Source organism: Meriones unguiculatus, chromosome 18 (assembly GCF_030254825.1).
Source record: "Meriones unguiculatus strain TT.TT164.6M chromosome 18, Bangor_MerUng_6.1, whole genome shotgun sequence".
Classification (NCBI taxonomy): Eukaryota; Metazoa; Chordata; class Mammalia; order Rodentia; family Muridae; genus Meriones; species Meriones unguiculatus.
Genome location: NC_083365.1, coordinates 35,165,896 through 35,191,452, shown reverse-complemented (window position 1 = coordinate 35,191,452; position 25,557 = coordinate 35,165,896). Strand labels below are relative to the sequence as shown.

Here is a 25,557-nt window from a genome sequence, read left to right as displayed (position 1 = left end):
GCAGAAATGCAACCACTGGTCTCTAATGTAACCATGTTTATAAAAATAAAGAAGAAATAAAGAATGGGTTTTACTATTCAGACAAAAGTCCTGAATGTTTGCTTTAGGTTTTTTGTTTGTTTGTTTTGTTTTTTGTTTTTTTTTAATTTAATTTTATTTTATTAATTACATTTGATTCACTTTGTATCCCCCCATAAGCCCTTCCCTCCTTCCCTCCCAGTCCCACCCTCCTCCTCTCCTTCTTCACGCATGCCTCTCCCCAAGTCCACTAATAAGGGAGGTCCTCCTCTCCTTCCTTCTGATCTTAGTCTATCAGATGACATCAGGAGTGGCTGCATTGTCATCTTCTGTGGCCTGGTAAGGCTGCTCTCCCCTCAGGTGGTGGTGATCAAAGAGCAGGCTAATCAGATTATGTCAGAGGCATTCCCTCTTCCCATTACTATGTAACTCACTTGGACACTGAGGTGCCATGGGCTACATCTGTGCAGGGGTTCTAGGTTATCTCCTTGCTTTAGTTTTTTAAAGTGATATAAGGAAACTAATATGAAGATTTTCACCTAGTCATTTTAATTTTGCTTTTCAGCCAAGGAGGCTTTGTACTAGCTGCAAGATCACTTTTAAAATTCAGCATAGGGTTCCCCTTTCTCCACAACTTCTCCAGTACGTGTCGTTCCTTGAGTTTTTTATCTTAGCCATTCTGATGGGTGTAAAATGAAATCTCAGGGTTGTTTTGATTTGCATTTCCTTGATGACTAAGGGCCAGTTAACATTTCTTTAAATGCTTCTCTGCCATTCGATATTTCTCTACAGAGAATTCTCTTGTTTCGCTCTGCACCCCACTTTTTAATTGGATTACATGTTTTGTTGGTGTTTAACTTCTTGAGTTTTTATATATTCTGGATATCAGCCCTATGTCAGATATAGGGTTGGCAAAGATCATTTCCCAATCTGTAGGCTGTCATTTTGTTCTGTTGACAGTGTCGTTTGCTTTACAGAAGCTTTTCAGTTTCATGAGGTCCCATTTATTGATTGTTGCTCTTAGAGCCTGTGCTGTTGGTGTTCTGTTCAGGAAGTTGTCTCCTGTGCTAATGAAATCAAGTCTCTTCCCCACTTTTTCTTCTAATGGATTCAGTGTGTCTGGTTTTATGTTGAGGTCTTTAATCCACTTGAACTTTAGTTTTGTGCAAGGTGATATATATGGTTCTATTTGCATTTCTCTACATGTAGACATCCAATTAGACCAGCATCATAAAGATGCAGCCAACCCTGATGAGACCTGATAGGCTGGGGTCAGATAAAAGGGGAGGAGGACCTCTGTTATCAGGGGACTAGGGAAGGAACATAGGGGGAGAAGAGAGAGGATGTGTGGGAGTGGGAGGAGGTGGAGGGGGCTACATCAAGATACAAAGTGAATTAATTGTAATAAATAAAAATAAAACCATTAATATAAAAAATTAAAGTCATTAAAAAGATATTCAGCATAGGGGCTGAAGAAATGTTTCCATGGTGGGTACTATTTACTGGTTGCTCTGGCTGAGGATGATGGTTCTGTTTCTAGCACACACACACAGAGGTTTACAGTCAATCATTACTCTAGCTTCAGGAGATAAAGTCACCTCTTCTGACCTTCACCTGCAGCAAGCATGCAAATGGTGCACATACATACATGCAGAAAAACACACGTACAAATAAATAAATAAGTAAACAAATAAATTTTTAGAAAAATCCACATAGGGGCTGGAAAGATGGCTTAAGCACCTAAGAACAGTTCCACTCTTCCACCCCACTGCTGTTTGATTCCTAGCATTCACATCTGATGGCTTATGACTCTATCTCCAAAGTGTCCATCTCCCTCTTCTGGCCTCCATAGAAGTGTGTGTGTGTGTGTGTGTGTGCGCGTGCGTGTGGGTGCACACACACAACTTTTTAAATTTTCAACATGTATTTTGGACTTTGGAAAGATCTTTTTTGGAAACACAAGAATCTCATGCAAAATATATATATTAAGATTTATTTTGTTCCTTATGTGTCTCTCTCTGTGTGGGTTCATGCACACAAGTGCAGGTGCCTGTAGAGGCCAGTGAAGGTATCAGATCTCCTGGAAAAAGAATTACAGGTAGCTGTGATCCTCCCAGTGCCTGTGTCTTGACTGTTGAACCATGAATAGAACCCCAGTAAAATATATTGAAAAGCCACAGCAATGCATAGTTATAACTAATGATTTCCCTTATAACATTTACCTTCATTTGTATTAACTCACTTGACTCCCACAGCATGAGCATTATTCTGATACATAGCTGGGTAAATTGAAGCATCGAGTTGTTTATATGCCATGCAGTACTAAGACATGGACTCAGGATTCCATCCCATGCAGCATAACTGCAAAAACCATTTCATCATCTTTACTGCTTCTCAGTAATAGCAACATGGGCCATAAAGATATATCAGAGTGGGTACAATCTAGAGAAAAAAAAACACACCATGATTTAAATAGGGAAAATAGGTTATGAAGAATTGCTAAGCTCTGATAAAACATGAACTGTTGTTTATAAATTCTACGTAAGGTATTTTAGTGGATATTTGGTAATATCTAAATCAGAATGTCATAACTTATTTGTTCTGATTAGCTGATGATACATAAAGAGACTTAGGTTTCCACATAGCAGAAATGTATGGAAATTCTATTTACATTAATAACAACATGTTATATAATGGGATTAATTCTGTCTTTTTAAGGACCTTCCACCTAGTGAGTAATCCAGACCTTGCGCTGGCAGTGAATATGACCAAGGCTCAAAATGAAACCCGTGGCTATCCAGTTATTATTCAGGTAAGATGTGCACAGGCCAACAAGAAGCCTTGCCCTTTCATGACACTGCAAGGAGGCTCCACGCCTTTTTGTTACAGAGAACAGCTGTCATAGATTGTTATCTTAAGTCTCAGTGGTAAAAATTTATGTGTGTGTGTGTGTATATATATATATATATACACATATATACATACGTCTATATTTGTAATACTATGCCTAGACTTTAAATTGAGCGTATTGTGGTTCCTCTCAATTCGGTTCATTCTGATTAATGGCGATTGTAGGCTTGCTGGTAGTTTAAGGTAGGGGCACTTAGAAGAGTCACACTGGCAAGCATCAGAAACACTCCCTACAGGATTCATAGAGCTTGCAACCTCAGAGGTGATGGCCGTTAGGTGCCATTTCACTGACAGGGAGCACAGGCAAGGGCCCCTGGTCTGGAGACTGGTGGAAAATAACTGGTCAATCTTTTTGTTGGTCATGAGCCCACAGCGGTAATTCTAAGCAACCCGCTTGCGGTGCCTCTAATGCAGGTTTCACTTCGAGTCTTGGGTGCAGACCCAGGAAGCTTTCTTCTGCCAAACACTTGTAAATGGATTTTCCTTGCTAGGCCAAGAGATGGCTTAGGAAGATCCAAGCTCTGCATTCACCTCCTGAAAGCTCCACCCTGGTTTTCATCGAACAGAATAATTCTCTCCAAATAACATTTGTTTTACTCCATGCTTTTAGCAAAGAAACTTGTTTTGTAGTTTGGAATCTGAAATGAGGACACAGCAACCTGGATGGACTCTGAGTGCTGTTTAATTACGTCTTCTGTCCTCATGATGAACAAGGACTAGACATTTATTCTGAAGACATGGAGCACATAACATTCCATGATTCTTGTCGGGTGCCTCTTCAACACAGAGCAGGGAGCTTAAACCTCACACGGCTCCACATTTAATTGGTTGCCTAATTGTTTTCATAGCATTTGCAGATATTAATGTCACCCCAATGTGTCTTATTTTATAAGGAATAAACTTAATCATAAGGTAATTTGGATTACCTTTCAAGATGTCTTTTAATTGCAGGTGCTTCATTTTTTATGTATTAAATGATAAGTTTGTGAGAAAATGTTAAAGTATCTGTAAAATCATGGAAATGAGCCACTTCAGGGTAATGCTGTTAGACTCTTCTTGTTGTCTGAGAATTTAGCGTTTGTATTTCCAAACCTTGGAGGGAGCTCTGTTGTCTGATCCATTAAATTAGTGTTAAGGACTTCTTGGCTATTAATCTCTTACAAGGTAAAGTATTTATTGTAAGTTATAAAGTTCCTTGAGGCATCATAACATGGGTATTTGTAGCTAGCCTACCAGCTTACATCACGTTACACTGAAACTATTTTTTTGACACTTGAGATAACTCAACAATGGTGTACCATTAACAAAATTACATTCTATAACAATACAAACAGGGCTGGAGAGATGGCTCAGTGGTTAAGAACACTGACTATTCTTCCAGAGAACTGGGGTTCAATTCCCAGTACTGACATGGCAGCTCAAAGCTGTCTGTAACTCCAGTTCTAGGGTATTCACCAACTTCATAAATACATACATGTAGGTAAAACATCAATTCACAGGAAATAAAAAACAATAATAAATTTTAAAAAACAATAGTATTAAAATACACATCCAGTTTCTGTTGTGTATTCAGCTGAGTTATTGAAAAAAAAAACCACTTCATTGAATACCAATGAAATTCATATTTGAAATGTCAACACATTGCTGTTTTTTTCACTTAGTGATCTGGTGTTTGGGGATACATTGTACACATTTGGAAAGAACATAAAAACAATAGGTACTTACTACAAAAGCCTATTGCCACAAAATTTGAAAATATAATGAAATGGACAATTTTCTTGATAAATTCCATTTACCAAAATTAAATCAAGATTAGGTAAATAGATTAAATAGTCCTTTATCCCCCAAGGAAATAGAAGTATTCATCAAAAGTCTCCCCTCCAAAAAAAAAAAAAAAAAAAAAAAAAAAAAGCCCTGGGCTAGATGGTTTCAGCACAGAATTCTACCAGACCTTCAAGAAGAGCTAACTCCATTTCTCTTCAAACTATTCTATAAAATACAAACAGAAGGCTCATTATCAAACTCATTCTATGAGGCTACAGTCACCTTGATACCTAAACCTCACAAAGACCCAACAAAGAAAGAGAATTTCAGGCCAATCTCCCTTATGAATATTGATGCAAAAATACTCAACAAAATACTTGCAAACCGAATACAAGAACACATCAAAGATATCATCCACTATGACCAAGTAGGCTTCATCCCAGGTATGCAGGGGTGGTTCAATATACAGAAATCCATCAATGTAATCCAACATATCAACAAACTGAAAAAACAAAACAAAACAAAACATGATCATCTCCTTAAATTCCCAAAAATCATTTGACAAATTCTAACACCCACTCATATTAAAAGTCTTGGAGATATCAGGGCACATACCTTAACATAGTAAAGATAATGTACAGCAAGCCTATAGCCAACAAAATAACTAAACAAAGAGAAACTTAAATCAATTCCATTAAATTCAGGGATAAGGCAAGGCTGCCCACGCTCTCCATATCTCTTCAACATAGTACTTGAAGTCTTAGCTAGAGCAATAAGTCAACTAAAGGACATCAAGGTGATAAAAATTTGAAAGGAAAAAGTCAAAGTATTACTATTCACAGATATATGATATTATACATAAGTGACCACAAAAATTCTAGAAAAGAACTCCTACAGCTGATAAACAGCTTTAGCAAAGTGGCTGGATACAAAATTCATTAAAAAAAAATCAGTAGCCCTCCTGTATACAAAAGTTAAAAGGGCTCAGAAAGAAATTAGGGAAGCTACACCCATCACAATAGACACAAATAGCATAAAGCACCTTCGTGTGACTCTAACCAAGCAAGTGAAAGCGCTGTTTGAAAAAAACTTCAAGTTCCTGCAGAAAAAAATCGAATAAGCTATGAGAAGATGGAAAGATCTCCCATGCTCATGGATCCATAGGATTAACATAGTAAAAATGGCCATCCTGCCAAAAGCAAGTTACAAATTCAATGCAATTCCCATCAAAATACCAACACAATTCTTTGCAGACCTTGAAAAAACAATTCTCAATTTCATATGAAAAAATAAACAAAACAAAACAAAAAAACAGAAATTGCTAAAACAATCCTGAACAATAAAAGAGCTTCTGGAGGTATCTCCATCTCTGATCTCAAGATGTACTACAGAGCAACAGTAATAAAAACTGCATGGTACTGGCATACAAACAGGATGCTGGGCCAATGGAATAAAAAAGAAGATCGAAAAGTAAACTCACACACCTACAGATACTTGATTTTTGACAAAGAAGCCAAAACCATACAATGGAAAAAGCATCTTCAACAAATTATGCTGGTCTAACTGGATGTTTACATGAATGAAAATGCAAATAGACCCATATTTATCACCTTGCACAAAAGTAAAAACCAAGACCTCAATATAAAACCAGAAAAACTAAACCTGTTAGAAGAAAAAGTGGGGAAGGACCTTGAACTCATTGGCACAGAACAACTTCCGGAAGAGAACACCAACAGCACAGGCTCTAAGATCAACAATCAATAAATGGGACCTCATGAAACTTGAAAAGCTTCTGCAAAGCAAAGGACACCGTCATCAAAACAAAATGACAGCCTATAGACTGGGAAAAGATCTTCACCAACTGTATACCTAAGAGAGGGCTAATATCCAGAATAGATAAAGAACTCAAAAAGTTAAACAGCAACAAATTAAGTAATCCAATTAAAAAATGGGACACAGAGCTAAACAGAGAAATCTCTATAGAGGAATACTGAATGGCAGAGAAACACTTAAAGAAATGCTCAGTGTCCTTACTCATCTTGGAAACAACTATGAGATTTCACCTTAAACCCATCAGAATGGCTAAGATCAAAAACTCAAGTGATAACACATGCTGAAGAGGTTGTGGAGAAAGCAGAACCCTCCTACATTGCTGGTGGGAATGTAAACTTGTACAACCACTCTGGAAATCAATCTGGACCTTTCTCAGACAATTAGGAATAGTGCTAGCTCAAGATCCAGCTATACCACTCCTAGGCATATATCCAAAATATGCAAGTATACAAGGACATTTGCTCAACCATGTTCATAGCAGCTTTATTCCTAATAGCCAGAATCTGGAAACAACCCAGATGTCCCTCAATGGAGGAATGGACACAGAAATTGTGGTACATTTACACAATGGAATACTACTCAGCAATTAAAAACAAAGAAATCATGAAATTTGCAGGCAAATGGTGGGAACTAGAAAATATCATCCTGAGTGAGGTATCCTAGAAGCAGAAAGACACACATGGCATATACTCACCTATAAGTGGATATTAGTCATATAATATAGGATAAACATCCTAAAATCTGTACACCTAAAAAAGCTAAATAAGAAGGAGGACCCTAGGGAAGTTTCTCAATCCTCACTCAGAAAGCAAATGGGATGACAATGGAAGAGGGAGATAACAGGGAACAGGAAAGGAGCCAACCACAGAGGGCCTCTGAAAGACTCTCCCCAGCAGGGTATCAAAGCAGAGGCTGAGACTCATAGCCAAACTTTGAGCAGAATGCAGGGAACCTTATGAAAGAAGGGGGAGATAGAAAGACCTGGAGGGGACAGGAGTTTCACAAGGAGAGCAACAGAACCAAAAAAATCTGGGTCCAGGGGTCTTTTCTGAGACTGATACTCCAACCAAGGACCACTCGTGGAGATGGTCTGAAACCCCTGCACAGAAGTAGCCCATGGCAGCTCAGCCTCCAAGTGGGTACCCTAGTAAGGGGAGCAGGGGTTGTCTCTGACATGAACCCAGTGGCTGGCTCTTTGATCATCTCCCCCGGAGGGGAGTGAAGCCTTACCAGGCCACAGTCCTGATGAGACCTGATAGGCTAGGGTCAGATGGAAGGGGAGGAGGACCTCCCCTATCAGTGGACTCGGGGAGGGACATGGGAGGAGACGAAGGATAAGGTGGGATTTAGAGGGGCAAAGGAGAGGGCTACAGCTGGCATACAAAGTGAATAAATTGTAATAATCAAAAAATAATATGTAAATTAACATACTGGAAGTGATGGAGAAAGCCAAATAATCTTTCTAAAAACTTTTCTTAGTCAATATCATAATCTTTTAAATGACCTTAATCAATAATCCTTTTAGAAGTTTTAGAATGCTAAAGAAATGTTCATATATTTACACACACACACACACACACACACACACACACACACACACACACATCTCCTGATGTCATTTATTATAAGGAATGTTTTTTTTTTAAACCTGCAGGTTTAACTATTCAGGATTAGAAAGCATCCTATCTCTGAGATAAAATGAGTAATATTTTTTTAAATGTCAGAAAATTCACAAAAGAATGTTAAATATAAAAAATAATAGAGTTACAAAATTGTATATTTTAGTGTTTTGTGAATGAAACAATGTATTTAACATTATGAAATATTTATGTAATTCTCAAATATGGACAGTAATTATCATTGTACAATAATTTATGAGTAATTGTACTTTCTAAACTTATACAATAAAAAGAAAAACACTCGCTATGCCATCTTGTAAACTCATCTATCTATTTGAGTCTGTATTTTATTGCTCTCTTTTGTTTTTCTAGAAATATAAGCCATACAGCAATGAGGCTGCCAATCAAAAGTGGCATTACATGGAAAATAAAAGAACATTCATAGCTTTTCACAGCACAGCCCTGGATAAGGAAATCACAGCAGCGAATTCCTCTGGCCTTTGCACGTCCTCTGTCACTAAAGAAAACATTGATCAACCTGTAAGTAGTTTCCTCTTCCCACAGATGGAAAAAAAAATAGGGTCATTTAATAAAGCAAGAAGTTTTTCCCCACGGTAAAGCTTAAATTCATACAGGCTGAGCACTAACTTGTTAGTTTCCAGCAGTCTTTCTACAAAGACCAAGCTGGCTTCTGACTTGCCACCCTCCTTCTCTCTGTATGGGATAGCAGGTGTGTATTACCATGTCTGCATGAATACTAATTTTTGAGGAAATCACTTATACTCCGGGATTCTCATTAGGAAAGAATGAAAGAAAATTATGAGGAGTAAGATAAATTATATAGTCTGTCCAAAACTACTTGTTTTATTGTGGACAACTTCATACATATTCTAAAGCCAGACATTTGTACAGTGAACCATGATTTGCCCATCACACACAATCAGCTGTGACCAAGATTGGGTTACTTCTCCTAATCTCAGATATGATATTAGCTTACCTCTAAATTAAATATGCAATCATATAATTTTAAACATTTTTGACATAATCACCATGCCATTGTCATGATCAACAAAATTAACAATGATATTTGAGCAACGTAATAAACTATTTTTTAATCAAAATCCTGGGTTGTCCTGAAAATCTATTTTTCTGTTTGTCAGCTTGGGTCAAGACTCAAAGAAGGGTCTCAGCTGGGATCTTGTTCATATGGTCCATATGAATTTGCTTCCTTGTAGCATCCCTTGACTTGTTTCTCCTTCCTCATTGATTCAATAAATGGGACACACACTAGAGTTGTTATTAGACTTCTGCTAACCTTTTTCTTCAGAACCTTAATGGGTTTCTCTGTGTGTTTCATATACTTAGGTATCTGAAGCCTATACCTAGCTGTCCTGATGCTCTTAGTCATTTGAATTAATTTCTTCTTGTTCCCATATTTGGAAATTCCTCAATGTCTATTCATCCAATGTCATCATTTTGCTTCAAATTAGTCACTTTTATCTCATTATACTGTTTTCTCCACATTAATTAACTGAAGTTATAATAAGATCATTTCCCATATAGGTATTTCAGTATCCAAAAGTATGGTTTGAAGGCAAAGGCAGAGGACATACCTACTTCTTTTTTTGTAACTCCACTTTTCTGTTATAACATAGCACATCAACTAAAATACATACCCTTGTGAGATAGCAATTTGGGATGAGCACTGCCGGCCAGCTCTGCAGGTCTTGAAAGAGCCTCTAAAGTGGTTATGATCAGTCTGTAGCCACGCATTGACTCTCCCCCTGCTCACTCCTCAAGAACGTTGGCACAATTGAGTCCACAGTGTGGCCTCAGGTCTCCAGTGTTCGCTGTAGAGGCCAGCCTCCACTGTGCAAACCCCCGCTCGTGCAACTGCTTGCCTTTTACTTTTGTTGTCATTGGGCCAATGTCGGTGACTGAGCCAGCTCACAATCACGGAGGGGAGATACAGAGAAAAACACTACACTTCTTGACAAGTGGTGCAGCAGCGTCACCAGTCAAAAGGGCACACAAACAAGATTGGAATGGCTTTATTACGGCCATCTTTAGAAAGAATTCGCTACACTAAGAGCCACCACTGTTAGTTTCAAGTCAAATGCCTACCAACCATAATTCATTTCTGGTAATGTTGAATGAGGTCCCTTGCCCTTTTCATTCTTTACTCAAATTTGTAGCCTTATTATAAACTCCTGGGAGTTTATATACTCAAAAACAGTCTAACTGTTTCAAATGTGATCCTTTCTAGTCTCAAACTGTCCTTTTTTGAGACAGTTGGGATTCCTTCACTTTGCCTTCTGTATCCTTTTGATATTAATCCTTAACTCCAATATTGATTATCTAGTTTCTTGGTACAGCAAGATGTCCCTTATATACAAGATGTTATATGTACTTTTCCTATCCCTGAAGAAGCACTGGTCATTCATCAAAGAAATCTTAATGCTGTACAAAAGTTAGAGTCTCTGATATTAAATAATCATTACAGAGTTTAAAAATACTTACTATTATTAATATTATTTATTTATTCACTTTATAACCCGACTGTAGTCCCTTCTCTCATATCCTCCTGGTCCCTCCCTCTCCTCCTTCCCCCTCTACCCATCCCCTAGTTCACTGAAAGGGGGAGACCTCCTCTGCCATCTGACCCCAGTCTTTCAAGTCTCATCAGGACTGCCTGGATCTTCTTCCTCTATAGCCTGGCAAGGCAGCCCTGCCAGGGAGAAGTGATCAAAGAACAGGCTGCCCAGTTCATGGCAAAAGCAGCTCCTGCTCCCTTTACTTAGAGACCCATATCGGAGCAGATGCAGAGACTCATACACAAACTTTGGGCAGAGGGCAGGGAGTCTTACATAAGAAGAGGAGAAGGGATAGAAGGACCTGGAGGGGACAGGAACTCCACAAGGAGACCAACAAAGCCAAAACTTCTGGGCCCAGGGAGTCCTGCAGAGACCGATACACTAACCAAGGACCATGCATGGAGATGACCTAGACCCCGTGCTCAGATGTAGCCCACAGGAATACTTAAATATTTTTTTAAAAATTTATTGGGACTAGTAAGATAACTCCACAGATAAGGTACTTACTGCTAAGCCTGAGGACCTGAGTTCAATTCCTGGAACCCATGTGATGGAAGGAGAGAACTAACTCTTGCAAAGTAGCCTCTGACCTCCACCCATGTTTGGCCCCCGCTCCCAGCATAAACACACCAAATAAATAAGTGTAAGAATTAATTGTTAGATGCATAATGCATTTGGGTTGTGGATTTAAGTGTAGCATTTGATGATGACGAACATACTTTCCTTATGCTGTGAAGAGCTCTGTAAAAGAGCTTTCATGGTTAAGAAACACCCACTTGGGAGCATCTTTCCTGCTGTTTTAGGGGTACTGTTACCTCTCACCTGATGGAAAGGGAAAAATCATGCTCTGCCTGGCGCGCGGACAGTCCATGGGGGCAGAGAAGGGGCTGAGACATCTGCCTCCAAGGACTCCATTCTTCTGTGTTTCAGGCTCTGAACAGAAGTCCTTGTGACGAGGGTCTTTCAAGGTCATCAGTGTTGCCAAGGTACATACCAGGCTCTGCTGCTGCCCATGTGGCAAGGATTTGGCAACATTGATGCATTTGGATTGGTCCATCTCCGCTCACCCACTTCACCTTCCTCAAAGGCACCATCCCTTGAAGTTAATTGGGCGCTTCTGCAGGTGTAATCTACCGACACCTTTCCCTGCTCTTTATGTCATGTCTAGAGTAGGACGTAACCGCAGATCTTTAATTAGCACAGTAGCATTTGCCCCGCATTGACAGGGAAAGCTCCGTTATTGTGAGCATGTTGAATTTCGGGGAGGATTTGACATGCTGCCGTTTGTAACTGTTCAGGCTGGGTGGCAGCATTCGTGCATCCATGTCTAATGCCACTTAGCACCCCTGGAGGGGAGAGGACTAACTGCCACATTCCTGTGACCTTCACTTAAAATGGCACCATTGAAACTCCTTCCCTTCAAGTTGAGCAGTGTAAAGAACCAGGGTTAGGGGGTGACTAAACAGCAGAATAAAGAGGAGGTAACCCTGAAATGTGAGCAACTAGCCAGCCTGCTGATCTGCAGGGATTACCTTCTTGTCTCCAGACCTCACTCCTCTGTCTCCTGATCCCAGTTTATGATGGACAGTCAACTCAACCCAAGTAGTAACCCAGGAGAAGAAAGGAACCAGTCACGTTGGAAGCCTGGCAGTATTTGGTTTGAAAATACTGGGGTAACTGGGTAACTGGAGTAACTGAAAAGAACTCCTCTACGGCAGCATAGTCAGAGCCTGTCCTTTCTGGCAGGCTCCTGGGTCAGGACAGTGAGGGAAATCTTTCTCAGGGATCTTCTGCATCTTCCTTGCCCTCCTCACTCATCTGCCACCAGTGAATGACTGCCTTCTAGAGTGACTAAGAAAGTATCAGTTGTGTTCAATCCTGGCTTCCTTTTGGTTCTGAAATCCTTCCTTTCGCATCTCTATGACCCATCCCAAATCCAAACAAATATGCAGCAACAGCTAAGCAAAACCAGAGCAAGCCAAAAGGACGAACCAAGTGTTAAGGAGTCAGTGAGAGGACCAGAAAGAGAAGCCAGGAATTCTGACCCAACTCCCTTACTCCTCCACGTCAAGAATCTACAATACATGAAGAAGGCACTGTCAAGTGTAAGTGCTACCCGCATACACATACATGTAGCCTTCTTTACATGGGGAGTAGAAACATGTCAAAATAACAGAGCAGAAACAACACAATTATGTAAATGTTCATTTTTTTAAAAAACTAACCAGGCTGATTTCAGCTTTTTATGAAGCTGAAAACACTCTAAGATATGAAAAGCATCTGTCATCTTCATGGACAAAGACATGTGAATGCACTGCTACTCACTGTGGCGTGGTAGCTTTGTACCAGAAGGTGGTGAAAATAATTGCATACAAAAATGGGAATGGGTATCCGAATGGGAAGTTAATTGTGGCTGGGACATTTCCTGGGGGTAAGTGGCTATCACAAAAATGCTGGATCCGTCCTTGGAGATAATGGTGGTGGCAGTTCCTGACGAGAAAACCCCCCAAAATGAGCAACAGGTATATCTGTCTATGTCCATAAATTTAAACTGATCTCCATTTTCCTAGAAGCATTGCTTTTGGGCTTTTTTTTTCTTTCTGAGCACAAGTTTAGAAAGAGTGAGAAACCAATATATTGGTTTTCCACTGGGCCCAGAGCAAAGATGTAAAGCAAGAGGGAAAATAGACCGAACAGGATTCTTCATTCTCATGCTGAACAGAGCATCTCTTTCCTCTTTGTTCTCCATGAACTTCAAGTTGCATGTCATCTGAATGGTTTGAAAAAAAAAGCCACTTCAGTTAGCATTTGGAGCATCTGAACACATTTATTGATAAGGTGTTTCACTTCACTTTTAAGTTGGGCGGCCTCAAGTTGTCAATGACTGTAATCGTCTTAGAGGCTGAGTAGTTATGAGAAAGAGGAGAGCTCCAAAGTGATAATTCTGTCCCAACAACTTGCCCAATATTTTTAATAACATATTTCATAAGTAATATTAAATACAACATGGAGTTTTCTTGCCAACTCCCCATCCTTTCCTGTTTACTCACCTCAGTGATGGCAACAATTGGCTTTTCTTGTTAAGATACTGTTGTTCAGGTCTGGAGAGATGGCTCAACACTTACTTGTATCTACTACTCTTACAGAGGACATGAGATTGATTCCCACACCCAATCTGGTGGCTTATAATAGTCTGTACATAAATCCAGCTTCCCAGGACCTAACACCCTCTTCTGGCCTCCTGGGACATCTGCACCCATGTGCACACAGAGATGGACAATGAAAAACATAATTAAACACAAAAAATAAATCTTTTCAAAAGAGACACTGTTGCTCAGCAGACAAAGCAAAGCACAGAACTCAACACCAAGATTTACCAAAGGCTATATGCACCCTCCTGCTCTGTTTTTTTTTTTGTTTGTTTGTTTGTTTTATTTTTGTCTTTTTTTGCGTTTACATTTTTATGTATGAATGTCTGTGTGTGTGTCATGTGCCCACACTTGTGCCACAATGCAGGTGTGGATGTTAAAGAACAATCTGAGAGAGTAGATTTCCTTTCTCCACTATATGGCCCCAGAGATTAAACTCACATAATCAGGTTTGCAGCAGGCTCTCTAACCCTCTGGGGCATCTTGTTGGCCCACAAGGCTGGCTCTATGATTTGTTTTCCCACCTGCAAAACAGAGGTGATAATGTGTGACAGGTTTGGGATACAATAGTAACTTTGTTTATTCAAAACTATTCACCAACTTGCAGTATTGCAATTTTGTATCTTGTAGTATAATAAATGGAAGTAGGTTTCTAAGCTACACACTTTAACTAGGATGGTCTGATGGGGGAATGTATCAGCATGTATCAGCAGCTCGGCTTCAGCTAGAGTCAGCAATGCCCAAAGCCAGGTTTGACTCATGTTAAATAGAGCAATCAGCCATCAAAAATTGCCAGTAATCAAAAATCAACATCAAGAGTTATTCAGTGCCTGCTCTTTCCAAATAAAGGATTTTCTCAGATTTCTACAATGGGAAACAACTTGTTATGATTTCAATTGCCATCATTATTTCTTGTTAGTGTTTTTAAAATATATATTATTCACTTTTATTTTTATGTGACCTACCTGCGTTTAAGTGCATCTCGTGCAAGCCTGGTACCTCCAGAGGTCACAAGAGGCCACTGGAGCCCCTGGAACTGGAGTTTTCTACAGATGCAGGCCATCGTATGGGTGCTGGGAACAGAACCTGGGTTCTCTCAAAAGCAGTGAGTGCTTGTAAGAACTGAGCCACCTCTCTAGGCCTTCCCATCAGTTCTTTACAACTTGTGTTGTGTATCTTCTTGCAGAGTGCACGGAACGACCTAAACTCACCAGAGCAGCTTCCAAAATCTATACCAGAGATGGAACCACCATCCTCACCTTGCGTGGTTTGCTTCTGTGGGCTATCGGTGAAAACCTTCCCCAGGAAGACCCTGAGGAGCAACAGACAAGCACAGAGTCTGTTGGGACAGAAGAGATAGCTGTTCAAAATGCAGAAGGTTGGTTAACATCAACAGGCATCAGTTGGTTTTATTTATACTCTTTTATGAAAAGGTTAAATATGATTCACGCTGCCACTGCAGCAAGAATTTCAAAATTATAGCCAGCTACTTTTGTAAATGGTTCAAAGGGTATCAATGAGATGCTCATAGTGTTCTCACCTTTCTGAATGAGAGAGAGAGAGAAAGAGAAATTATATATATATATATATATATATATATTCCGGTTTTAGAGCTGAAACAACAAATCAATTCATAAAACTAATAGCAGTAGTCAATTTAACTACTTTATAAAGCACTAACCCTTTTTGTTCTAAAACTCAGAACCTAAATCAGCTAGGAGCACTGAAAAAATTGTTGCTAGATCAGTCAGGATTTCTTTCTTCCTCTAAAAGGAAGGTCTCACTGTCTGTATTTTTTCTACCCTTTCCTTTCCTTCCCTGACCTTGTTTTTTCCACTGCTTCTGTGAAACTCTAGAAGCTCCAGTGAATGTCCCTTTCTTGCCACTTTTAGTACATCATATCATAATTGTCTACCCACATCTTTCTGTGTCCCTCACTATCTAAATTTATGGGAAGGGACTGTGCCATGAACATTGCTTTGTCAAAAGCCAGTCTTGCCAGGTGTGATATAGCAGTGTGCTCTCAGTGTGAGGTTTTTTTAATTCCTGTCCTCAATGTTATGGTTACAAACTTTGGTTTGGGAGTCAGAATGCCAAGTTTCAAATCTCAGATTTGCCAGTTGCAGCTAAATGACGTTGGCCAAGCTCTTGAACCCATATTTAACTCGGTTCTCTTATTCGTAACTGAGTTTACTAATGATCACTTTCCTTAGAGAATTTTCATGAGAAGCAAGTGAATATAGTGTTAATAGAAAAACTTCAGAAAATGTTATGGTAAAAGAGATAAGATGTAGTTTATTCTGGAGCCATTTTGATTAACTGTAGCTAGGGAACACAGATTTAGGTTACTGCAAATTCTATGTTCCAGCATGAAAGCAGTTTTATAGTTTCACAGAACAAAGAAAGTCATAAATCAAGGCAAATTTAAATTGTATTGATGGTTACATCAGAGAGGCAAGTACAGTGAAGTGGAGGGAGCTTTTATCAGCCCAAGATGCTATCTAATGACATCCGTAGCTTCTGGATTGGTGGAAGTTAGTGGTCTGGGTCTGTTAATATAATAGGTCTTAAAATGTTTTTACCTGTTTTTACCTGTGTTCAAATTTTCTGGTTCTGTTGCTCTCCTTGTGGAAACCCTGTCCTCTCCAGCACTTACTATTTCCCAGTTCTTACCTAAAATTCCCTTCACTCTGCCCAACAGTTGCCCATCAGGCTCAGCATCTGCATTGATAGTCTGTAGGGCAGAGGCTTTCAGAGGCCCTCTGTGGTAGGTTCCTAGGTTGTTTTCTGTTTTCTTCTTCTTCTGAGAGACTCATACTCCAACCAAGGACTATTCATAGAGATAACCCAGAACCCCTGCACAGATGTAGCCCAGGACAGTTCAGAGTCCAATTGGGTTACATAGTAATGTGAAGAGGGACTGCCTCTGACATAATCTGATTGGCCTGCTCTTTGATCACCTCCCCCTGGGGGGGAGCAGCCTTACCAGGCCATAGTAGAGGACAATGCAGCCACTTTTGATGTGAACTGATAGACTAAGATCAGAAAGGAGAGGAGAACCTCCCCTATCAGTGGACTTGAGGAGTGGCATGCATGCAGAGGGAGGAGGGAGGGTGGGATTGAGAGGGGAGGAGGGAGGGGCTTATGGGGGGATGCAGAATGAATAAAGTGTAATTGATGAAAAATAAAAAAAGGTAAAAAAAAACTGAAGCAAATAAAATAACACCAAAAAAATGTTTTTACCTACTGATCACAAGATGTGAGTTCAGTCACAGAGGTTGGTGAGGAGTGGCTATTCTGGAGGGCTAGAGCAAGTCCAAGATAAGACAATTATCTTTGGACCTGCAACAATCTCTCCACAGTACTGAAATTCTAGTTAGTCCATCTCTGCCGACAATTTCCGATTAGGAGTTTTTGTTCACTAGAAAAATGTATCTGCTTGTGATTTTTGAGGTCTTCCTTTTTATTCTATTATAATAGAACGCTACAGTGTGAGAAACAGTTTGTTCTATCAAAGATGGGTAACCTACCTGCCAACCACCCATAAATCTCTTGCGATACTTTGGCATGTGCTTGTTTGCCTAGTTCCCAGATGTCAGACATGTCTGAGACCTAACTATCACGCCCTCCCTTTTTGCACCAGCTATGACTTCGCCAGGCTGTGAGGTCTAGCTCTCACTAGAGGGGCAAGACACAGTCACCACCTACGTGAGCATAGCTAAGTGAACCTTCCGCCATAGTGTGCTTGCTCACCCACTTGATTTGCAGAAGTAAATTACCTACAGCTTTGCCTGTGGGTTTTTTTTGCTTGGTTGGTTGGTTTTTGTTGGCTTTTTTTTTTAAGTTCTGGAAATACCCTTTTCTAACAGTAGGAATTCTAAAACAAAAATATGTTTTTTTTTTTTTCACAGAGATTTGGAAGTCCAAATCAAGCTATTGGCAGGTTTGGTTGACTGTAAAGATCAAGATCTGTGTCTTCTGCACTCAGGGAGGCAGAGGCAGGCTGATCTCTATGAGTTCAAGGCCAGCCTGGTCTACAAATCTAGTCTAGGACAGACAAGGCTACACAGAGAAATACTGTCTTGAACCCACCATCAACACGCACACACACACACACACACACACACACACACACACACACACACACACACAAGATCTGCATCTTCCAGAGGGATGACATTCTGGGTTGTCATATAGAAAGTTAGTATGCAAGAAAGCCAAAAACTCTGAAGTCTGCTTTATAAGGGTTTCAGTCCCAATCAAGAAGAGGAGATCTCACAATGTCATGATCTTTCTGAAAACTGTCAGGGCTGGGGAAATGCTCAGTGTATAAAATGCTCTGTGCAAGCATGAAAACCTGGGTTCAGATCCCCAATATCCATGTAAAATAGCTAGGAAAGCTGACACATACCTGTGACCCTATTAGGGCTGGGATGTGGAGACAGGTAGATTGTGGGGCCTCATTGGCTGGCCAGCAGAACTGCAAAGGCAGTCATCAAGCTCAGGGAGAGACCCTGTTTCAAAATTAAGATGGAGAGAGACAGAAGGCAATGTCCCCAAGCCAGCCTCAGACAGCCACATGTAATTATGCCTAAACACGTGCACAGGCCATATAAATGAATGAATGAATGAATGAATGAATGAATAAATAAATAAATAAAAGAACCTCACCTCCTAACAACATCATGCTGACCATTAATTTTCTCTACTTGAATTTAAGAGTGGATGCGTTCAAAACACAATATATATATGTGTATATTTATACATATTTACTTGACTACATACTTAACATTCTTTACATGTAATTGATATTTGACCTTTATGGGTATGAACATATATTAGACCAGTGCTTGCCTGGTCCCTTTCAAACATTTATGACCTCTGTTTGTCAGAACTGTGCATATTATTTGATTTTTCTATTGGTTTTAAGAAACAGTGATTTGAACATTTAATGCCTAGCTGATTTTCAAATCACATGGCTCTGCCTTTACTTAGTGTTTAAATGGGTGTTATCTCAACCACACTCCTTAAAAAGTCTTCTTTAAAGTCTTTTTGGAAGGACAGAGTAATACCTCTCATCAGGACTATCAGAAGGGTATCTTTCTGATGGTATCCCTTCTTTTCCCATATTCCAAACACATCCTCAGGCAAGGCTGGGCCATTCCTGGGCTGCTCCTGTAGGGAGTTGAGTTTTGGTATTATACCATTAAATTCCATAGAAGATCTTTAAAAAAAAAAATAGCTGTTGACATTTAGCGTAGTGGTTACTGGGCAGGAAACAGAAAAAAACACAGATGCTAAAATCACCCAACTCTGCCACAACCCAACTATGTCACTAAACCTCACATATTTTAGTTATTTTTTACAGAGTTGTTGCATTTTAAAGTATTTGGGGGCATATTCAATTCTTTGGTTGTCTATGAAGTTTCTGACTAAATGTATATGTTGGCTCTATTCTGATAATAATTATGAACAAAGGAATCCATAAAGCATATCGATTCAGTATTAACTGACAAGAGTAAATGCATCCTTTGTTTCCCAGAAAGCTCAAGAGTGAAAACGGAAAGCATATTGGATTGTTTGGGGGATCTAGATAAGTATCTGCTCGCTCAGGTCCTCAAAAGTCCTATCGCCATTTGGGTGTTTGGTGGTGAACCATTTCTGCTTCTAACAGTGCAGAGTTTGTTTTCGCTTCTCTCTAGACAATGTGGAAAGAGAGGGAGAAATAAGTTCATGTCAGGAGAAAATGAATTAAGTGTGTATAATGTCACCATAATAATATCTTATTTATGCAGAGAGCCAATCAGTCGATTAGTACATGTGCAAAGATAGCTATACGCACGTATTTGCGCCATTGTTTGTTTGTTTTTTTTTTCCTTATTGGAATGGAATATTCTGCACAGAGTAATGTCTAATTTAGTTGATAAAGAGATGCTTGGTCTATAAGGTGGAGAAAAATGGTATCCATTAGAAAATAACAAATGAGTTTAATTCACACTGAGGACGACCTGTCTGCACATTTTCATTTTTAAGAATTGCACCCTTTAGGCAATAGGTGGATGTTTAAAAAAAATGAATGGTCCCAAGCCAGCCTTTCATCACTGCCAAAACAGTTGGTAGAAGCAGAAAATGAAATATGGCTATTGCATATGGTAAATCTATACAATAAAGTGATTTTGATCTCCTTTCTGGCCTGCCTTCGTTCCAAACAGAAATGCCCTAAGCCCACTCATCTTTCAAATAAAGTTTCTTTTAACAGCCCTTACCTCTTTTAATTACATCTTTCTAATTTAATCTGTCTCTTGGAGCAGAAAGTTCTTTGTAATTTATTGGTGCCTATGATAAATTAGGGGTGATAACAGAGCGGTTATACACAATATTATTTTTTTATGGTAGCCCCACGGAAATCAGAAAAAGTAAAAAAACAAGACTGGCTAAAGAGGAACAAAATTTTGGCTGATTTAGACACCATGAAACACAAGATGCAACAGTTGAAAAGTCAGTATGGATGAAGTGGGTCACTGTATTTAATTATACATATAACAACAGTTACTAATAATTATTTCTTTCTGCTTGATACCAAATAGGTAGCCGGTACATGCTACATAAACATTATGCTATGTAAGTTTTAACAATGTATAAAATCTAATAGCATAGCTATTTATATTGATTTTATATCTGTAAATTTTATACTGAAAGGACTAGCCCATAATATTAAGTGTTGTCTGTCCTTGCTTTTGAATAATCCCTTAACTGACACCATGGAGACCTTAGAAGTAAAACAAGACCTGCACATTAAAACAAAAGCTTGCTGTTCTTTTGTGGGGATGTTTTATTGCTGGGAGTAAAGTTTACTTGTGGGATATTTTTTATTTTAGTGATTAGAACAGAGCTGTACTAAAGTCTCCGAGGTCAGGGTCAATGAGCCATGGAGTCATCCGAACACAGCATAAGATAGCTTTCCATGGTCAACACAAACAGTGGTCGTTACGTGTCCTCTTGCATAGCACTCATGCTCACAGAACCATAGATTTCTGACCTCACACTATTCCAAGCAGGAGAGACACAGGTGACTGCTCAGAGGGAATCGTCCTGTGAACTTGAGCCTAGGAAGGAATGCATTTAAGCCTGTGTCATCAGCATCGCAGAACTTTGTGTCTTGATTACAAACATTGTCTTGTGCCCAAAGCTGAAGAGCCGTGCTTCAACCACAGTACACAGTTCTCAACGTACAAGGCGACTCTGGCTGCGGGACGACCAGTATTCATGCTTACCCAAGGAGTGATCCCGGCTGTGAGCGAAAGCAGCTATGACTCCTCCAAATATCTGATCTCCCTCTACTACCACACATTGCCACTTGAGTGTTCCAGGGACATGGCCAAGCTGAAGCTGTCATGTCACTATAGTGCCAATGCCTCTTTTTCTCCTCTGTCAGTGGAGACAACGTCTATCTCCATCATCCACCCAGGCATTCTCTTACAGGAACCTGGGGGTCTTGTTGCCTAGAGTTACGTAGATCTAATGGATTTTAACCCCCTTAAAATCTGGTTAGTGTTTGTCAGCTTGACTAAAAGCAGAGTCACCTGAGAAGAAGGAACCTCCATGGAGGACTGTCTCCATCAGGTCAGCCAGTGGGTTTGTCTGTGGGGCACGTTCTTGATTAGTGACTGAAGTGCGAGAGCCTGGTCCACTGGGAGCTATGTCAGCCCTGGGCAGGTGTTTCTGATTTTTATAATAAAGCAAGCTGAGCAAGCCAGGAGTAGCAAGCCAGCAAGCGGCACTCCTCCATGGTTACTGCTTCAGCCTTCTGCCCTGACTTCCTGATTTGGTTCCCTTCTATAAGACAAGAATCTGCAAGCCATATAACTTCTTTTTTTTTTTTCCTCAAGATGCTTTTGGCTGGTGTTTTATCTAGTTACCATCAGAGAAGCTAACCAGAAGAGTCTCCGCTGTTTATTCAAATTCAAGCACATCCTCGATTGATTGGGTTAGTAGAACATTTCCTAACTGATCTCCCTGCTTCAAGTCTCAACAGCATCTATTTGAAGGTTACTAGCTTTTGTTTGTGTTTTATTTTTTTTCCTCTCATTTTTTTACCACTCACAATTGTGGAGCTAATAACAATGCTGACTTTCATTCTTGGCCAAGAATATAAGAAATGGAAGTTAAACCTTAAATAAATTCTTTAACCTTGAAAGATGGGAAGTGGTAGACGTAAAGTAAAATGAATGGAAAACGGCATGCTGTTGGCACAGAAACAGAAATAACAGACCCAGAAATAAACCCACACACCTACGGATATTTGATTTTTGACAAAGAAGCCAAAATCATACAATGGAAAACAAGACAGAATCTTCAAAAAATGGTGCTGGTCTAACTGGATGTCTGCATGTAGAAAAATGCAAATAGATCCATATTTATCACCTTGCACAAAATTAAAGTCCAAGACCTCAACATAAAACCAGAAAAACTAAACCAGTTAGAAGAAAAAGTGGGGAAGACTTGAATTCATTGGCACAGAAGACAACTTCCTGAACAGAACACCAACAGCACAGGCTCTAAGAGCAACTATCAACAAATGGGACCTCATGAAACTGAAAAGCTTCTGTAAAGGAAATGACACTGTCATCAGAACAAAACAACAGTCTACAAACTGGGAAAGGATCTTCACCAACCCTATATCTGACAGAGGGCTAATATCCAGAATAGATAAAGAACTCAAGAAGTTAAACAGCAACATATCAAGTAATCCAATTAAAGAATGGGGTACAGAGCTAAACAGAGAATTCTCAATAGAGGAATATTGAATGGCAGAGAAACAAAGAAATGTTCAACACTTTTAGTCATCAGGGAAATGCAAATCAAAAAGACCCTGAGATTTGACCTTACACCCATCAGAATGGCTAAAATCAAAGACTCAAGTGAAAACACATGCTAGAGAGGTTGTGGAGAAAGGGGAACCCTCCTCCATTGCTGGTGTTAATGTAAACTTGTACAACCACTTGGAAATCAATATGGTGCTTTCTCAGACAATTAGGAATAGTGCTATCTCAAGATCCAGTTATACCACTCCTAGGCATATATCCAAGAAATTCTCAAGTATACAAAAATAACATTTGCTCAGCCATGTTTGTAGCAGTTTTATTAGTAATAGCCAGAATCTAGACACAACCCAGATGTCCCTCAGCTGAGGAATGGATACAGAAATTGTGGTACATTTACACAATGGAATACTACTCATTAATTAAAAACAAGGAAATTATGAAATTTGAGGACAAATGGTGGGAACTAGAAAAGATCATCCTGAGTGAGGTATCTCAGAAACAGAAAGACACACAGGGCACATACTCCATTATAAGTGGATATTAGACATATAATATAGGATAAACATACAGAAATCTATACACCTATAGAAGCTAAGCAAGAAGGAGGACCTTGGGTAAGATGATCAATCCTCACGTAAAAAGGCAAACTGGATGGACATCAGAAGAGGGAGAAAACAGGAAACAGGACAGCAGCCTACCATAGAGGGCCTCTGAAAGACTCTACCCAGCAGGATATGGAAGCAGAGGCTGAGACTTATAGCCAAAGTCAGAGTGCAGGGAATCTTCTGAAAGAAGGGGGATAGAAAGACCAGGAGGGGACAGGAGCTCCACAAGGAGAACAACAGAACCAAAAAATCTGATCTGGGTACAGGGGTCTTTTCTGAGACTGATATTCCAACCAAGGACCAGGCATGGAAATAACCTAGAACCCCTGAACAGATGTAGCCCATGACAGCTCAGCCTCCAAGTGGGGTCCCTAGTAATGGGAACAGGGACTGTCTCTGACATGAACTCAGTGGCTGGCTCTTTGATCACCTCCCCTTGAGTGTGTGTGTGTGGGGGGGCAGCCTTATCATGCCACAGAGGAAGACAATCCAGCCAGTCCTGATGAGACCTGATAGGCTAGGGTCAGATGGAAGGGGAGGAGGACCTCCCTTATCAGTGGACTTGGGAAAAGGTATGGGAGGAGTTGAAAGAGGAAGGTTTGGATTGGGATAGAGCAAGGGAGGGGACAGCTGGGATACAAAGCGAATAAACTGTAATAGATAAATAGATTTAAATTAAAAAATTGCCATTGGCTGATAAAAAAATAAAATAAATGAAGCAGGCTTTGGGGTAGGAAAGACATCTACCAATGGGAAATATCCATATCTTTTCTAGAAATGAGCAGACATTTACTGAAATTCAGGCACCACTTCTTTCCCCTCCTATGATTCCTTCAGGTTATCTGCACAGCCACTATCAGCTGTACCAGCACAAGAAAAGTATCTTTTAGCATGCAGAAAGGAGTCTAATAAGGTCAGAGGTTGACTGGAGGGGACACAGTTGCAGCCATTGATTTCAGTAAGCCCTGAGTAAAAAAAAAAACTTGCAGCCTACAGATCTACATACCACCCTCAGAGATCGCCAAGATTACGGTGGATCAACAGTTAGCCCATCATAGCAGGACTCAGTCAACCTGAGCAAGGATGAGGCTCCAGAACTGAAATGATCAAGTGAAAGTACAAAGGTGTTAAGGTAGCCCAGATAGAGGACCTTCTGAGGCTCCCTAGCATCCCTAGAGACAGGGCTGGCACCTCTTCATAGGGACATCCATGCTTCCACTTTCTGTAAGGTCTTCTGTCGCCTTGCTCACCACACCCTTTGAATTTTCTTTTAGTACCCTAGGCTTATCACGTGCTTTCAAAATTCTGGGCTCTTGAGGAAATTGAATTCCTTCTACTTCAGGCATTCTCCCTTTGCTCTCTTGGATGTCCCCTTGTTGTTATTATTTCTTCCTCTTCTCCTGGGGCTTCTGCTTCTCTACACATTCCGTGCCTAGGGTAAAGCAGTATGTTACATCTTGAATTTCCTCCCTGATAGCCCTCAAGATATTATTTTAATTACTTGTTCTGGGGACTATCCCCCTTAGGTGGGAAATGTCACCCTTCTCATATATTCTTGACTAGTTGCAGAATGACTGAAAGAGAAAAAAAATGAACGGAATTTCAATTCATCCACTTGAGGGAATTTTCCAAGCTTCATTACTCTATTGACTTAACTCAGTAGAAAGAAACATGATGAAAACAGCATCTGGCTAAATTGCCTGTGCTAAATCCTGGTTTTACATGATGTCTTTAACTTTTGGCATAATTTTCAAAAAGACATTTAAATATAGTTTGGTATCATCCACAGTGCCAACCCCAAAACAGTCTATATTTGGTTAGTGAATATCTGTTATGGAGTTATTCACAGATCTGTTTTCCTTTCAGATTCAATGTTAATTCTTTTTTTATTATTCTTGTTCCTTTTTAAATTTTTTTAAATTTTATTAATTACACTTTATTCACTTTGTATCCCCTCATAAGCCCCTCCTCCTCCCCTTCCAGTCCCACCCTCCCCTCCCCCTTCTTCCTGAATGCCCCTCCCCAAGTCCACTGATAGGGGAGGTCCTCCTCTTCTTCCTTCTGATCTTAGTCTATTAGATCACATCAGGAGTGGCTGCATTGTCATCTTCTGTGGCCTGGTAAGGCTGCTCTCCCCTCAGGGGGAGGTGATCAAAGAGCAGGCCAATCAGATTATGTCAGAGGCAGTCCCTCTTCCCATTACTATGGAACCCACTTGGACACTAAACTGCCATGGGCTA

General features: G+C 39.9%; 1 protein-coding gene across 1 annotated transcript in view; it reads left to right on the top strand.

Annotated features, from left to right (window-relative positions):
* Dcdc1 (doublecortin domain containing 1) overlaps nt 1-25,557 on the top strand; it is a 372,774-nt gene that overhangs the window by 321,523 nt on the left and 25,694 nt on the right. Inside the window, 7 exon segments of the mRNA XM_060371563.1 lie at nt 2,737-2,830; nt 8,517-8,684; nt 11,542-11,752; nt 12,990-13,164; nt 15,060-15,265; nt 19,430-19,567; nt 20,284-20,385. Coding sequence (XP_060227546.1) covers nt 2,737-2,830; nt 8,517-8,684; nt 11,542-11,752; nt 12,990-13,164; nt 15,060-15,265; nt 19,430-19,567; nt 20,284-20,385 — 1,094 coding nt within the window.